General features: G+C 37.4%; 1 protein-coding gene across 1 annotated transcript; it reads left to right on the forward strand.

The window, feature by feature from the left end:
• The first annotated feature begins 6,544 nt into the window (after window positions 1-6,544).
• Window positions 6,545-10,974, forward strand: LOC107587283 (protein YIPF5-like). Its single transcript, XM_016275000.1, has 4 exons — window positions 6,545-6,735; window positions 7,224-7,399; window positions 10,484-10,629; window positions 10,789-10,974. Exons 1-4 carry the CDS (start codon window positions 6,575-6,577, stop codon window positions 10,972-10,974), a joined length of 669 nt encoding a protein of 222 aa, XP_016130486.1. The 5' UTR covers window positions 6,545-6,574.
• Window positions 10,975-18,478: the final 7,504 nt, after the last annotated feature.

Below are 18,478 nucleotides of genomic sequence, written 5' to 3' on the forward strand. Positions count from 1 at the left end.
ATGGTAACACACATTATACTTAAATAATGCATTCAACTTTCATTAAACAACGGAAGATGTAACATAAAGCTCAAATATACATAACTAATAACAAAAACTATTTAAAAAAACATGATTATTTAAACAAAATACTTTCAAATGTGGAGTGTCATGCAGGGAACTCTGGGAATATCAGTTTACAGTTTTTGACTGTACATTATACATTGATCTGTTATTTTTACTTCTAAAAACTGTCAAATGAACAGCATTTTACTGTAAAATTACATGAAATGTCTGGTTAGATATTTTACAGTTTTTCCCTGTATATAGTACGGGAACTTGCTGTTAACAGTTTTTTCCGTAACGTTTTTACAAAATTTTACAGTTAAAATTACACTTATTTTTTACAGTGTGTAATACAAGATTCCAGGGACAGGAGGAGGCGCTTAAGAGAGCACACAAGGCCTTTATTTGCTTATATTTGTATTATTTTATTTATTATTAGTATTTATTTATTTATTTGACTTAATAAGGGTTGCTCAAACCAAGTGCTTATTTAATGCAATCTCACCGAAGTATAACCATAGGGCATAGTCAACATAAAGTGCACTGAGTTGATGGCCACTACTTTTGCTTTACATAAATATCTTTCAGCTTGGAAACTCCATAAACATTCTTTAAATCTGAGTAATAACCTTTGGATGTTAGTCGTGTTTTGTCTGAATGATGTTAAGCCTACTTTGTGGGCGTTTCCTTTAGATGAAATGTTGCTAAGCAACAGTTTGGCCCTGGAGAGGGGTGGCACCACGTTCCTATTAAGTACCTTGAGGGATATTCCGTAATCAGCATGAGTCTTGTTTTTATTTTTCTCCATGTGCTTAGCTTTTTTTCCTCTTCTTCACCAGTCAAGGTTAAAGTAACCTTCTGAAGTTTTTTTTCCTGTTTTCTTCTCTCTTTTTTTTATTGCTTAAAGCTTTGGGACAGCATGAGGGTGAATACATGATGAAAGAAGTCTCTGTTAAGGTGTGTACATGTTGGCGAAATTTTGCAGGCAAAAAAAGATCCATTGCCAGTACAGAAAAGCACAGCAGCCATGCTTGGACAGAGCGGGGGAGAGCAGCAAGTCAAACCCCTGGGGTACAGAACAGATCCAGTATATGCATACATAATTATATATATGAACAGAAGAAAACCTCATCTTAAATTGTGAACTATGTGCACAACAGTGACCAGTAAGTGCACGGCCAGCAATTCAAAGCTTCATGCTTACTTACTTCTAAAAATCCTACGTTTCCACATGAATCACATCACACTAAATCATATGAAAATACCACCTCAAAAATAAGTTACGTTTTCTCGTGAGATCAAGGTTGTTTAAACTCACTGTCTAGGAGAAAGAGATGCAACATCAAGGAGACCCACAAAAATAAACTGAAACATGAAATGCATGTAAATATCTCTGTAGGTTAGAAAGACAATAAAAACTCGATGATAAATTCATTCGTATACATACAATGATGCAGTGCAGCTGATTTTTTTTTCTATAATAAATGCGTAGCAGGTATTTAAACGCAGAGCTATTCAAATCATTAAAACTGAAATGCCACTTTGCTTGCGCATTTTGCTTAGTGTGGTTTCATATCCTCAGCATCTCATTAAGCCCAGTAGTATGCCATTCCTGGCTTCTGCTATTTTTGGAGCCTTGGTGGGAATTGCATGATTCACTCTCTGGATCCTAAACTAACTTTTGTCAGCCTGCAGGTCTCCAGCAAGGAGCAGCTGATGATGAATTATTTGTTCGAGGAGGGTTTTAAGGAAGCCTGTTTGCCGCATGGGGTTAGACTATAATTGAGACAGAGCCACAGCCACGGAGGGACTCTGCCACTGCCAGCTGTGATTCCATTAGATGCTGCCATGCCCCTGTGATACCCTGTCCTCGCGTCGTGCTGTTTTTCACGTCACACTTCTCAACCCTGAAAGGCACAGCTGACTCGCAATTTGCAGCGTAACAACAGATCGTGCTGCACAGATTTTACTGACAGACTTGAAGGGGTGATGATGTGTTATGCCCTGGGCTACTAGATTTTGGCGTCTGGCTTTATGTGGGAGATAATTGTTTAGGGTAACGAGGGAGCGTGCTCAGATGCATGCGCTAACAAACACACATACGCACACGAAAACCATTACGCCTATGGAGAGTCCCCATAAACCATAAAAACAAACCTGTGTGTGTGTGTGTGTGTGTGTGTGTGTCTTTGTACTTGCTGAAAAAAAGCAGGTTGTTGTAATCTGCACGTCCATCCAGCAATAGCGCAGGATTAAAGCACAACACATTAGCAGAAGGTAATTAGAATGGCGATTCACTGACCTAGATTTGTGTGCGCACACACACTGACGCTTTTCAATTTTCTTTCATTAAACAAGTAGTTCGCCCAAAAATAAACATTTCGTCATCATTTCCTTACTCTCGCGTTGTTCCCAACCCGTATGACTTTCTTCTGTGGAACACAAAAGGAGATGTTTTGAAGAATGTTCATGCTGCTCTTTTCCATACAATCAAAGTGGATGAGAACCAAGGGCTGTCAAGCTCCAAAAAGCACTTCATATTATGGAAGTCAAATGGCAAGCAACCGTTAACCATGTTCTTTAAAACATCTTCTTGAGGGTGAGAAAATGATGATAATGATTAAAAAATTATGAAAAAAATGAGTTTACATTTTTTTGGTTGAACTATCCCTTTAATGCCAGAAATGTAGCATGCTAAGTTGTTTAATGTTTAGTTTCACAATCTGTAGCTTTATTGTTGTACTATTATGTGCATAATATATAACTAGAAAGTCATGGGGTTTCTCTCACTAACCGTGCATACAAATGTGTTTTTAATGAACAAAACTAATGAGCTTCAATATTTTTTCAGATGAAAACTTATCCCAGTTGATCACTGACAATACTCCTAGGCCTGGCTTCACTGTCAGGGCTTAGACTACGCCAGGTTTAGGCCATAGTTCAATTAGGACATTTAAGTATCTTTTATAAATGTTCCTTTGAAAATAACACTACTCGTGTGCATCTTGAGATAAAACAATGGCACTGAGATATTTGTAGATATGTCAGTGCAAGTTTCTTTCAGTTAAAACAGCCCAGACATGCATTTTAATCTGGGACTAGGCCTTGTCTGTGAAACCGGGGGCTAATGTATTAATATTAGAACAAGTTTAAGAACAAACCCTGGATTTTTTTTATCCATACAAATACGTAGCCTACAGATAATGTAGGCATTTGACTTGATGTTAACATAATCTTATTGTAACCAAAACCGTTCCTGCAAGAACAAAGGCAGGAAGTATGTCAGCACCTTAAGATGTATCGATGCTCAATTGTTTATCACTGTTCTTGTGGAATTTTTGAATCTCAAAATGACATTTTCTGCAGTGCTGTCAGTGCCTTTGACTTCTCTGCCTCCACTTTCTGAATATTTACTCTACATCCTACACTCCGATCTGCTGGCATCCACGTGCAGAGTGTGATGAAAGAATCAAGAGAATCTGAGAAGGGGCTCACACAGTCATGTTCAAACAACTCACTGGCTTTTGTATCTTGAGCTATATCTTGTGTTCTATTTTGATTTCCTGCCACTAACGCAGGGTTCGAAGCAGTTTACAGCAACCTATATGTAGCCTGTGTCAATAATACTGTGCATCAATAGCCAATCACAGTCTATCAAAACATATATGATTAAAATCATAATAATTAAAGCAATATCATATAATAAAGAGTGTGTTATGGCCTTATGCAGCTTAATTTGGTCGAAGGTGATTGCAGCTGTGCTGATAAAGCCTCCAATACTTAAACTGACAGTACATATATGTAAATAAGTAAAACAAAACAAAGAGGGTTCGGTTTTACACCAAGGTTTGGACAGTTTCTACATGTTATTGAGTAACAAGGACGATTGTGGGATATTGCTTAAAGAAATATTTCACCCAAAAATGAAAATTCACTGAAAATGTACTCACCCCCAGGCCATTCATGATGTAGATGAGTTTGGAACAGATTTGGAGAAATGTAGCATTATATCACTTGCACACAGTGCATTGTACAGTGAAAGGGTGCCATCAGAATGAGAGTCCAAACAGCTGATAAAAACATCACAATAATCCACATGACTGCAGTTAACATCTTGTGCAGTGAAAAGCTGTGTGTTTGTAAGAAACAAAATAATACACCATTAAGACATTTTAACTTTGAACCATCACTTCTGGCCAAAAATAGCATTATAGAACAAATGCATTGCAAGTAATGCAAGCTGCGTAATCAGATTACTTTTTTAAGTAACTAGTAAAGTAACGCATTACTTTTTTAAGTCACTGTTTCAAATAAGTTACTTTCTTTTCCCATTTCTTGACTGACAGCCCATGTTGAGAGAAATTGGGAGTAAGTGCAGTAAATGTGAACATGCACATCCCACTTGCACAAAAACAGATTCAGTATTCCTCAAAATGAATAAAAACAGTCAAATGCAAACTCAGAATCCTGCAATAATGTTAAATATTTATATATCCTTTATGTATTTAATCCGATTTTATTAACCGATGTCTTTGCTTCTGACCTTCGATGATCCAATTCAACCGTACTAATAAGCAAAAATGACTTTAGATAAACATAACATTTGGATTTTTTTTTTTATGAATGTCAAACATAAATGAATGTCAAACTTTCTTCTCCTGTGTCCTATTATTCATGCAATCCATAATGACAGCTGAAAGGTTTGTTGCTCTACTGTACAGATGTGAATGCATATTTCCTTCCGCCTGAGGCTTATTCATTTCCCTTTTGGTGTGAAAGGGCTTTTACATTTGCCAAAATATAATTTTTTTATATTAAATACAAAAAAATCAAGCCCAGCCCAGATGGGATAAAGTAACGCAAAAGGAACATAATATATTATTTTCCATAGAAAGTAACTAAGTAACATAATGTGTTACTTTTTTAGGGAGTAACACAATATTGTAATGCTTTACATATACCAATATATTTGCTTACAACTCTATTGGACTGTTTTCGCTTGCAAACAGTGTTTGATTTCTCTCCTGATTCAGACAAGATGGCTTTTTCACTAGAGAAAGCAATAGTATGGATAGATATTTGACAAATTTTCATTTCTGAGTGAACTATTCCTTTAATAGTTCAATAAATAATAAGTTATATAACTTACATTGTAGATACAACATTGCCAGTTAATTCGTCTGCCTTTGCTCAACCGATAAAAAATATTTCAGCCACAGCAGAATTAATGCGACACACAATAGTGCTATTTTGTTCCTGAATGATTCAGTGTTATTGAACAAATCATTTGAGTGAATGATTCGATGACAGCCACTTGTTGCCATCTACTGGCATAATGATGTAACCTACAGAAAGAGGCACTGAAAACCTAACAGTCTGTCTGGAATGTGCATACCTATACAATCAGAGTGATACAGACAGTATCAAGTTCCAGTGTTTTTGGACTGTTATATCAGTGCTATTGGAATGCAGATTCAATGACCAGAATTCACTGTTGTATGTAATTGTATAATTCAAATATGGTGCTACGAGTTTGACAGTGATAATAGCTATGTGGTAAACCCCTGTGAGGTATAAAAGTTTGGGGGAGCAGTAAGATTTGTATGACTTTTTAAAAGAAGTCTCTTTTGCTCATCAAGGCTGCATTTATACAAATACAGAAAAAAACTGTAATATTATAAAATAGTATTACCATTTAAGATAAGTTTTCTATTTTAATGTACTTTAAAATATAATTTATTTCTGTGATCAAAGCTGATTTTTCAGCATCAGTACTCCAGTCTTCAGTGCCACATGATCTTCAGAAATCATCCTAATATGCTGAATTATTAGCAATGTTTGGAAACATTTTTAATTTTATTTTTTTTGGAAACCGATACCTTTTTCGTTATTCTTTGATGAATAAAAAGTTAAAAAGAACCGCATTTGTTCAAAATAGAAATCTTTACTGTTACTTTTGATCAAATTAACACGTATTTGATGAATAAAAGTATTAGCCTAATTTCTTTCAAAAACAGAAAGGAAAAAATGCTGAGCCCAAACTTTTGTATGGCAAGTGTATATTGTTACAAAATATTTCTGTTTTGAATAAATGCTGTTCTTTTTATCGTTTTATTCATCAAAGAATCCCGCAAAAGGTATCACAGGTTCCAAAAAAAAATATTAAGCTGCAAAAACGAATAAATTAGTATATTAGAATGATTTCTGAAGGATCATGTGACGCTGAAGACTGGAGTAATGATGCTGAAAATTCAGCTTTGCATCACAGGAATAAATTGTTTAAAAAAATATATTAAAATAGAAAAGAGTGTTTTTTAAATTACAATAATATTTCACAATTTGACTGTTTTTTGATCAAATAAATGCAGCCTTGATGAGCAGAAGAGACTTATTTAAAAAACATAAATTCTTACTGATCCCAAACTTTTGAACACCAGTGTAGTTGGCTTTAACTTAACTAAAATCCAACCCCGAAATAACGGTCTTGGCTTTGATACTATTAGATACCAGTCAGTTTTAATAATATTGAATGTCCATCTCTGACTTATTTTTCTGCTTAATTTCTTCCAGGCTGCTTGCAATGTCAGGGTTTGACAACTTAAACGCAGACTTTTACCAGTCTAGTTACAGTGTAGATGATCAGAACCAAGGAGGATATGGCTACAGCAACACAGATGACCCATACAGCAAGTAGGCTTGAGCCTTGCACAAAGTTCTGATGTTATTCATATATAGCACTATTTAACAAGTCAAGTCAATTTTATATGTATAGCGTTTTTCATGGTACACATTGTTTCAGAGCAGTGAGTATACTGTATGTATGTGCGTAAAGTTGGATATACTTGTCCATCTTTATATTTAGAGCTGTGAAACAATAATGTTTACATTTTGTAGATATATAAACAATCACACAGCTGGGATTGTGTATGCTATGTAGTGTGTATGCAGGTAAAGCTGGATGTAGTGTATATATATCCAACATTAAATATATTGCTGGCCGATAGTATACAATGCTTTAGAGAGTAATCAGTATATCGTAATGCATGCAAATCAATGTATTTTTATTTCATGTTTGCAGTAAATTAACTAGCCTTATTTGTATCCTAGCTTCCGTGGGCTCTAGATGTTATATGTCCGTCACCTAATTACGACTATAAATCTTTTATTGCATCTGATAGACAATACGGACAGTATGACTACTCGCAGCCGATGGGCTACTCGGCTCCTCCGGGAATGATGCAGCCCCAGCAGCCTTACACGGGGCAGATCTACCAGCCCACGCCAGCCTTTACGCCAGCCTCCCCACAGTCCATGTACGCTAGCAGCTTTGAGGATGAGCCCCCGTTGCTGGAGGGTAAGAGACAAGAGACTAAGCTTAAAGGCGTCAAGTCACCTTTATTTATATAGTGCTTTATACAATACAGATGGTGTCAAAGCAGATTTACAGTGTTAAACAGGAAAATAGTGTTTCGGTAATGCAAACATAATTCAGTTCTGCTGTGAAGCAGCTCTAAAAAGAGAACAGTAGTAAACAGTCCATTTTTCTGTTCAAGTCAGTTCGTTGTTGATTCAGTTCAGTTTAATAATTGTGTTAAGTTTTGTGCTTTAAAAACTAAAAGTGTCACCTGGGGCTGTGTTCAGTACAAACCACATCTGTGTCCTTGCATACTGAAGTTAAAGGGTTAGTTCACCCAAAACTGAAAATTCTGTCATTAATTACTCACCCTCGTGTTGTTCCAAACCCGTAAAGACCTTCGTTCATCTTCGGAACACATTTTAAGATATTTTTGGATGAAATCTGATGGCTCTCTGACCCTCCCATAGACAGCAAGGTAACTACCACGTTCAAGGTCCAGAAAAGTGCCAAGATGATCGACAAAGTAGTCGGTGTGACATCAGCGGTTCAACTGTAAAGTTACGAAGCTACGAGAATACTTTTTTGCGCAAAGAAAACAAAAATAACGACTTTATTCCACATATTCGTCACTTGTGGACGCGCGTTCATGACGCGAGCATGTGGCGGCGCTGACCCAGATCCGGCGTGATGATACTGTCGTGAACGCGCGTCCACAAGTGACGCAGTAGAGATGAAAATGTGGAATAAAGTCGTTATTTTTGTTTTCTTTGCGCAAAAAAAAGTATTCTCGTAGCTTCGTAACTTTACAGTTGAACCGCTGATGTCACACGGACTACTTTGTCGTTCATCTTCTTACTTTTCTGGACCTTGAACGTGGTAGTTACCTTGCTGTCTATGGGGAGGGTCAGAGAGCCCTCAGATTTCATCCAAAAATATCTTAAATTGTGTTCCGAATATGAACGAAGGTCTTTACGGGTTTGGAACAACACGAGGGTGAGGGTTAAATTCCCAAGATGATCGACAAAGTAGTCGGTGTGACATCAGCGGTTCAACTGTAAAGTTACGAAGCTACGAGAATACTTTTTTGCGCAAAGAAAACAAAAATAACGACTTTATTCCACATATTCGTCACTTGTGGACGCGCGTTCATGACGCGAGCATGTGGCGGCGCTGACCCAGATCCGGCGTGATGATACTGTCGTGAACGCGCGTCCACAAGTGACGCAGTAGAGATGAAAATGTGGAATAAAGTCGTTATTTTTGTTTTCTTTGCGCAAAAAAAAGTATTCTCGTAGCTTCGTAACTTTACAGTTGAACCGCTGATGTCACACGGACTACTTTGTCGTTCATCTTCTTACTTTTCTGGACCTTGAACGTGGTAGTTACCTTGCTGTCTATGGGGAGGGTCAGAGAGCCCTCAGATTTCATCCAAAAATATCTTAAATTGTGTTCCGAATATGAACGAAGGTCTTTACGGGTTTGGAACAACACGAGGGTGAGGGTTAAATTCTAATTAATGACAGAATTTTCATTTTTGGGTGAACTAGCCCTTTAAGTAGTCCTTGTGAAATCTACTTGCCCCAGTTCTTCAGAGCTGTGCTTAAAATGGACCAGCAGTCATCAGTCAGAGAGACGCAGAGAAAGCCACTTAACCGATTACTGCTGATCACTGTTGTCTTGAATCAGAAGTGCATTTATAATGCTTTGTAGTAGTGTTCGACTTCAATTCTGTCCTATTATTCTAATTTTCTCATTTTAGTGGTGCTCGCTAAGGCAAGCATCACTGTTAACCGCTATTAACTTTACTCATTATCAAACAAAAAGAAGCAGTTAAAGTGTTATTAAAATGTGAGTTTTGTCTGGCATATCAAAGTCATGTACATGTAGGGGGAAATGCATAAAACAAGAAATTATATCATCTATTTTATCAGATATGGGACTACATTTGATTCACAAAAATGTAACAAATTCACAAATGAATAGAATGAGTGTCACAAGTATATGTTAGGTCCTTTTCAAAAAATTTATTAAATTCATGAATTAATGTGAATTAATAAACACAGCTCTGGCTTGCATTCATTTGTGCATTTTAGTATGCATTTGCAGATCGCTTCTTGTCCATTTGTGAATCACTGCATGCAATTTGTGGATTTTGAAATCTCAAGACGTGCACGCAAATCTCAGTTGTTGCTTATTGTAGCTTCACACAGTTCCGTTTTGTTTTAAGGCGGGAACAGACTTCTTGCGCCCATGACGAGAACTGAATTCTATGAGCTATGGAGCTGTTTGTGGGGTTAAAACACACCGTTTTATGTACATTTTTCCTTTGTATTTCTATCAGAATCAGTAAATCGGGATATCCCAGGATTATACACAAATTGTGATCGTTTACAATTTCTTCACACATGTTTGTCACAAAATTGACCATTTACTTATGATCCAGCTACTTATTGAGGCTTTTCGTTCCATCTTGAATAATGTGATGCTGCCATAATGTATCTGTATCCAGTATCGAATTGTTCCCATAACGGAGATGTAAAGCTTAGTTGTAGTTTTTTTTTCAATTATTATGGACCCTATATTTCCAAATTAAGCCAATGCAGATGACTATTAACTAAGCAAAGTTATTTCGGGCCAAGACATGTAATTGGTTGGAGTGAGAACTTGTTCAAATTTGTCATTGCAATGGAGTTATCTGATTGGCTTGAGTAGATGGTGAGTGGAAACAAACTGTAGATTTGTGTGCAAGTCTTGATGCTAGAAATGCTTCAAAGTCCAAATGAGTGTGGAGATAAAAGCACAGGAAGCCGTCCACAATTGTAAAGGAAGCGATCACAAAAGAATGGCAGACATGGTTGTGTTTGTGACGAGCATATTTGTTAACAATAATTATTATTAATATTATTTTTAATTTGTGAATTTCATTTTATTGTGAAATTAATTCACTTTTGTGAAGTTTGTACATTGTGTGAATTGATGATTAGCATTCCACCTTCCCTCATGAACCCCCGTTTGGGAAATCCTGCATGGTGGTGAGTTGTGTAGGGCAAGAAAAAAGGAAAATGTAGTTTCCGTTTCCAGAGCTGGGGATCAACTTTGACCACATCTGGCAGAAGACTCTGACTGTGCTGCACCCGCTGAAGGCAGCAGATGGCAGTATAATGAATGAAACAGACCTGGCTGGTCCCATGGTGTTCTGTTTGGCCTTTGGGGCGACGCTACTCTTGGTAAGACACATGTCTGTTTTGAATGCCTCTTGCCTAAAATTGTTCATCATTTTGTACTTCATAAATATATATATTTTTAAATTAATGTATATTCTAGCGGAATGATTAATGATAGAGTATAAAGTCAAATGTTAAGATGTTTTTTCTTCCTCATTTTAGACGGGTAAGATCCAGTTCGGTTACGTGTATGGTATCAGTGCCATCGGGTGCCTCGGCATGTACTGCCTGCTCAACCTCATGAGCATGACGGGGGTGTCGTTCGGCTGTGTGGCTAGTGTTCTCGGTTACTGCCTGCTTCCCATGATCATCCTGTCCAGTTTCGGGGTCCTCCTTTCCTTACAGTAAGATGTGTTTATATGATAGTATAAATAATTCATACAGATACACTACCTGTCTACACAAGTTTGGAATAATTGAGACTTTTTATGGTTTTAAAAAGAAGTCTTATGTTCAACAAGCCTACAAAAATACAGTAGAAGCAGTAATATTTAGACATTTTGTTACAATAGAAAAGAACTGTTTTCTATTTGAATATATTTTAGAATGTAATGTATTCCTGTGATGCAAAGCTGAAATTTAGAATAATAGTTCTTTTTATTATCCATGTTGAAAACTTTTTGCTGCTTGATATTTTTGTGGAAACCATGATGCGCATTTTTCAGGATTGTTTGTTGTATGACGAGTGAGTGACGTGACGATTCTCGAGTCTGCAGATCAGTCTTCTGTAGAGTGAATACTGATGGCTGGATTTAGTTTCCATTTCTAATTTATTTGCTTTCACACATTTATCTTTTGAAATACACGAGGCAGAGCTCAGGTTAAGCGTCATTCGAAATGGATCTTAAAGAGTCAAAATGACGGAACAAATCTTTCTGACCTGTGGACTGTATGTTTGGGTTTTTTGTTCATTTTAAGGTGCCATGACTGTCCTCGGATAGAGAGTTATATTTATATACAAGGTAACTTTGTTTTGTATATCCAGATGAGTACAAATGTTTCTATCAATCCTGTCTTGTGGAAAATCTGTGAGCAACTTGGTTGGGTGTTACACTTGTGCTGTTTCATGGGCTGTTTTAATTCAATAAAACTGCAACTTTTGGTTGAACATTCTTTTGCTGAACCATGTCCTCATGCTTTATTTTTTTATTTTTTTAAAGCTGTGGTTCCACAACAATATTCAAAGTTTTTGATTTTTAAAAGTGTTTTTATTTCACAATTTCTAGTGTTTTGAAAAGAAAGCTATTTTAGATAGATAGAGTCAGCAGTGCATGTTCACATCTGCTCTCATTTCAGACAGATGGAAGGAAATTCCAGCTGATGTCACAGACGTCTTCCTGCCAATGGAATGAGCCATTTCCTCTCTCAGTTCATCTGTTAGACAGCAGATGGCAGTGTTGAGTCGTACATCAGTTTTTGGCAGGACTTCATCGATTCTGTCGCTATTAGAGGTCGCATAAGGTAAAGCCAGCTAGTTCCAAAATAAATAAATAAATAAAACCCCTATATCACAAGTTTCCCAGGGCAGATAGTGCAGTGACATTAGAAATGTTTTCAGTTTTATTTGTTTGTTTTGTCCAAAGCCATTTACAACTATAAGATTTTATTTTTCTGAGGGCCACCATAGTGATAAGTATGGAAGCCCGTTTCGGCCTCTGAATTTTTTTTTTTTTTTTTTTAAAGGTTATTGAGACTTTTTTTCTCACAATTCTGACTTTTTTCACAGAATTGTGAGATATAAACTCACAATTATCACAGAATTGTCAGCTGAGGTCGGCCCTGTACTACATTTTGACTTACATAATCCAGTGCCTTTTTGATAATACTAATAGCGTGTGGTTTAATTAACTACACAAGAACATGACATTTCTGTAATTTATCAGTTGTTTTTCCCTGATACTAATAAAATAGAATGAGAGCCAATGGAGATTTCTTAGTGTAAGTATCCTGCTTCTCATATTGGTCTTCTTTAACCATAAACTCTCAATAATCTCTGAAACTGCTCAATTTATACTTCAATTTTTATGTAAATCATCATATCCCCAGACTTTGGCATCAAAAAGTTCGAAAACCCCTGATCTAAGCAATTACAATTTTCTCTGAATCGATATTAAAGGGGGCATAGGCCTTTCAACAAGGCAGATGTTATGTCTGTGAGAAAAGCGAACCAAAAATAATTAGCTCAATGAGCACGATTAGAGTGTGAGCGTGCACAGGCAGATATTGCATTTGGCGGGAAATGCAGCTATTGGTATTCAGTGGTGCAAGGCATTATGAATCCGCGAGCTGCCAGCACATGAATATTCAAGGCATCAGTGTTACTTGGGCACTAAGTGTGACTTCCTAACGCATCCGCTCTTCATTAAGTTAATTGTCGCACTGATTGCATGGACTCCAAGTCGATTCAGAAATCTGCTGTAGTGAGATTGCCATCCATCGTGTTCATGTCGGCCAACTATTGCTATATGAATAATAACTATGATTTCTTATAAGACAATTAACGAGATTGATGCACACTTTAGGGTCAATGACTTATGAGATTGTCCAAGATAAAGAAAAGAAAATGTTTTTAATATCTACAGCATGTGTACAAGTTGAGAATGTAAGCTAGACTTGACATTAATGTTTCATACGGTTTTGAAATCAAATTATTGTGTGTTTTTATTCTCTCATTCTGACGGCACCCATTCTGCAAAGGATCCATTGGTCAGAAGGGATGTAATACAACATTTCCCCTGACTCTTAACTTTTATAAAGAATATCTCTTTGGATTTGAGACTTTAGTCTTTGCAACTTTACAGATCTTCTTTATGCACCAAGAGCTTGTTACACTCCAAAGAGAAAGGAAAAATTGAAATCGCATCATATGACCCCATTAAAACTACAGTGGTATTACAAAATATGCACTCCATTTCTAATTTCTGACTTTATTAAAAACAAAAATGCAAGGGGTATACAAAATAAAATAGAGTTACAGATTATAGAATTACAAAACATTGTAATAGCACACAATGAAATGTTTCACTGCACTGAAATAATTTTGACTACAGGACAGCCCTGAATGGTTAACATATGAGCTTATGTTCTTACTGAACAACTAAACCAGGAAGAGGAGATTCAACCATAGACTAGTTTAGATGGAAATTTGGTTAGCTATTTGGTCACTTTATGCAATTTTTGGGTGAACTATTCCTTTAAATCACAAATCAGCTGAGTGAGTGGAGCATGATAATTATTTTGTTTTTATAAAAAGTGGAAAAGTTTAAGGTCAAAAAAATGTCAAGTCAAATTCTTTATACAAATGGTGTGGTTTGATCGCCCCCATAACAAAACCAAATAGATAATTATCTACATACCTGATCTCTGCATGAGTTGCAGATCAACCGTACCTACATTAATCATAGCATCATTATTGTTAAATGCTTGTTCTGACAACACAAAAGAGGCATTTCACAAGAACCTGCTGTAAATGCAATATTGTCTCATGCTCGTTTAATTTTTGTCTTTTCAGTGAAACACAACTCATGCTCAGCTTCTTTAATCAAGTGTGCCTCTATTAGGCTTTTTAAAGACCCAATGACTGACTCATTGAAAAGAATAAGTTACTAATTCCACTTAGCTATAAACAAGTCCGTTTTAGTAACTTTAACTAAGCTGACGCATGTAACCATGGTTCCCTGAGAGGAAACGAGAAGCTGCGTCCTCTAGTGCAGGGGTTTTCAACCTTTTAGGCCATGCGCCCCCCCCAAGTTTGTCTAATTTCACTCACCCCCCAAAACATCCCCCCCGGTAGTACTGTAGTCACACCGAATTACTTTATTAACATTAACATAAATGCAAATATCCATTATAGCTATTAAAGCAGTGAACAATTTTTCTTTTGCTCTTTTTGATTAACATTATTTACATAAGAAATGCACAGATCCATTATACTGATGTGCATTTGATATTTTCTTCACTGTTTACATTCACTTAAAGCAACCGACTGTGCTTACAAGGATACTTGTCAAGACAGCCATTGGTATTCACCTGCTGTCTGAGAAGGCTATCTGTTTGTGCACTTCAGGTGTGTGAGTGGTGCGCATAGAAACGCTCTATCACAGTGCGCAAGTACTGCATGAGATGTCTTGGGCTTAAATGGCTTAAAATTACTTTAATGTTTAAACTGACAAGACTTAAAACACGTGAGAATGAATAACTTTCTCGAGGAAGCAGCACTGGCCTGATCGTTAAGATAGTTTTGGGGGGCTAAGGTGACAGATAGGGGGGCTGAAACCCACCTAAAAAGGGTTTAGAACCGCCCCGGTATGTAATTATAAGGAAAAATAAATATATAACCAGTTTACCTGATTCAATGTGATGGCTGAGCCTGTTTCTGAGATAACAACATGCCAATCCGTGGTTGAATTTCCGACACGGCTAATCGTAAATCATCGTACACTGTCAATACGCGTGACCAGGGTTGCCAGGTTTTCACAACAAAACCCGCCTAATTGCTACTCAAAACTAGCCCAAAACTACAAAATGCGGCAAGTGTTAAAGTAGCCCAAGTTGTCTGAAGGGGACATGAAACAGGCAGGCTGAAGGCATGGCGAGGGGATGCAGCATCTCGTTCGCTCTCGGGGAACCATGGTTACATGTGTAACCCGAGACGATTCCCTTCTAGGGAACTCATGCTACGTCCTCTAGTGGACACTTTGGGGAACGAAATGCCAACTATGCCATGCCGAGGCGCTTGCCTGTCACCTGGTGAGACAGCACCAAGGAAGTGACAGCCATAGACCTAACCTTTCCTCGGAAAGGGGCCAATTCAGATAAGGGGAACATCCAAACCAAAGTTAAGATGGCAAGGCAGGAATATTTAAAGAGCATGACTCACCCTGTGAGAAATTGCTTGCAGACGTCTCTTCAACAGGGGGCGTCCTTGCGTATCTACGCTCGGCCACACCCTCAACATTAGCATAATCAGTGTGTTCAAAGGGATGTAATCGAAATGAATACGGTTTCCCAGAGGATTTAGATATCTCAGAGTGGAGATCAGGAAGAAACGGAAGACTCCTGGTGGAGGGATGATCAAGACTGGCCAGAAAACGCTAATCTGCGACCAAGCAAGATCAAGCCACTTAGTAGCATGATCCATCACTTCTAGCAGATCCCCATATGTGTGGCTGGGAGTGGCCGATGACGACTCGGTGTTCGCACTTTCATTATCGTCACCAACACCATCAGTCTCTTCATCAACATCCTGACTAGAAGAGCCCAGCAGTGCGCTGTCGGGATCAGATGACTCCAGTGAAAGAGTGTCTAGATCACATGCCGCGCTTGAGCTCATGGCCGAAATCTTTGAAAGATCGGTAACACTTTATTTTAAGGTGTCCTTCTTACATATGTTACATGTACTTTCTGTTATAATAACAATTAATTATGCATAATTACATGCAAGTAACCCTAAACCAAACCCTAATCCTAACCCTATGTAGTAAGAACATGTAGTTAATTAATATTACTCAGTACGTGATCTCTGCATGAGTTGCAGATCAACCGTACCTACATTAATCATAGCATCATTATTGTTAAATGCTTGTTCTGACAACACAAAAGAGGCATTTCACAAGAACCTGCTGTAAATGCAATATCAAGCACCGAATGTGCATGCTCCTCACCCAGGTATATAACGACCCTAAACCAAACCCTAATCCTAACCCTATGTAGTAAGAACATGTAGTTAATTAATATTACTCAGTACGTATATGTATAATTACACTGAAACAAGGACACCTTAAAATAAAGTGTAACCAAAAGATCCATACCTTTCTCGAACTTCTCCGCAAGCTCGACCTGTGATCCCCACGAGCTGAGTTCCCGCCGTGCCTCGGCAGCGGGACCCGACCCACGAGGCGCAGATGCTTGCCCCTCTTCCCTCGAGAAAAGAGACAAACATGATCGGAGCTTCCGCATAGTAAATATCTCACAATGCACGCATTTGGAGCCCTCAAGCACCGAATGTGCATGCTCCTCACCCAGGTATATAACACTCAAGTCATGCGTGCCCTCAGGTGTCAGGAACCTAGGACACGGAGGAACACACTTCTTGAAACGCTTGCCCAATTCACAGACATAGTACACACTGCTTGCAAAAAAACATCTCCTGAAGACAACAAAAGTCGGTGACGTGTTCAGCAGGTGCCCTTTTATACTTCCGGGCACCCGCCTATGACGTCACTGGCTACTTGGACCAATATGATTGGAGTTTTTCACACGTGCTTCAGAAACCGGTCATGCTGGCAACATTCCCCAAAGTGTTTGCTAGTGGACGCAGCACAAGTTTCCTAGAAGGGGAACTATAGCCTTAAAGACGGTGGCACATGCTATAGCTCCCCTTGTGACAGTGCTGAGAATGCATTGTGCATGGTGCTGTTAACATTAACAACTACAGGCTTCATTTCTTTAAGAATATTTTCACAGAAGGATTTGGACCACATCCTAGTGTTTTACATTTCAGAAGCATTGAAAGGCAAACTTCAGTATACTCAAAATTATGAATCTACATATTCAAAGTTAACATTAATAATGCAGATTAAATTATTTATACCCAGTCACTCTGAAGGCATGAATGAATTATGACCATTATCTGTGTGGAATGCATATATTACAGAAATATAAAAGCATAAATGTGTTAAACTATGTGCTATGAGACTTGCCTTATGACAGAATGTTAAAATGTTGCTTAATGGTTAGCAAATATACGTTTGACTATACAATAAAAATGCCATCTCTCATTCCAGAGAAATGAAGAAATACTAAATGAAGTTACAAAGTCCACAAAATACTCTACTACCATACTACACACTAGCAATATACTAGCTAGTATAATACTATACACTTCAATGTGAGTGAGGATGCAAATAAGAAAATAATATGTAATGACGATTTTAGTGAGATAATATGTAGATCTCACCCAAAAATAAATTAAATCAAAATAATTTTATGTATAATTATATTTTAATTTAATTACATATTTTAAAATAAGATATTCTATTGTATTATATTGCATTATATTTTACTGTATTTACAGTTAAAATGACTGTATTACAATTTTAATGAACAAAAGGCAATACAACAAACTCATACCTAGATGCATACATACTTTACAATTTAAAAAATAAATGATTATTATTTCACATTTTATTAATGAAAATGAGATTGTTTTGGAAGTAGCATATGCGTATGCATATGTTTTATTTCTTCTGAACAAAACTGGAAGTAATTAGTGCTCTGCTGGCACGGGGGAATGTGGTATGGGAGCAGTATAGTACACAGTGCACTCATCTATGTAACACACTATGACAGCACCTTAGATGAACTCTCCATTCTACATTATTTAATGAGTGGCCCTCTGTCACACATGATTGCCCTGGCTGCCCAGGCGAGGACCTGCTAACCTGTACGATGCAGGGCCAACACACTCCCTGCTGAGAGAGAGAAAGAAAGAGAAGAGAAAAGAAAAGTGTAGGAATGCAGAGGGACCCCTTAAGCATTTAGGCTCATTGTTTTTTTTGTTTTTTTTTCAGGTTTAAATTAAGCTCTAAGCGGTTCACCAGTGCTTGATGAACATATATACTGTATGTGCATTGCACCTGCTGACAAACGTATAATTATGCCCAACTGGCATCATATTTAAAAACACACCCTTTATCAGAATCATTCATGTATTATTTGATTGTTAATATACTCTGTATACATAAATCCACATGTATACAAAAAAACTGAATTACAACCATTAACTGATTGGAATGGGATTGGCATCTAGTTTTTAAATTGTGGAAGTGTCTATGAAACTCTATAGTGGCCA

This window comes from Sinocyclocheilus grahami, unplaced genomic scaffold (assembly GCF_001515645.1).
Source record: "Sinocyclocheilus grahami isolate Dianchi unplaced genomic scaffold, SAMN03320097.WGS_v1.1 scaffold91.1, whole genome shotgun sequence".
Lineage (NCBI taxonomy): Eukaryota > Metazoa > Chordata > Actinopteri > Cypriniformes > Cyprinidae > Sinocyclocheilus > Sinocyclocheilus grahami.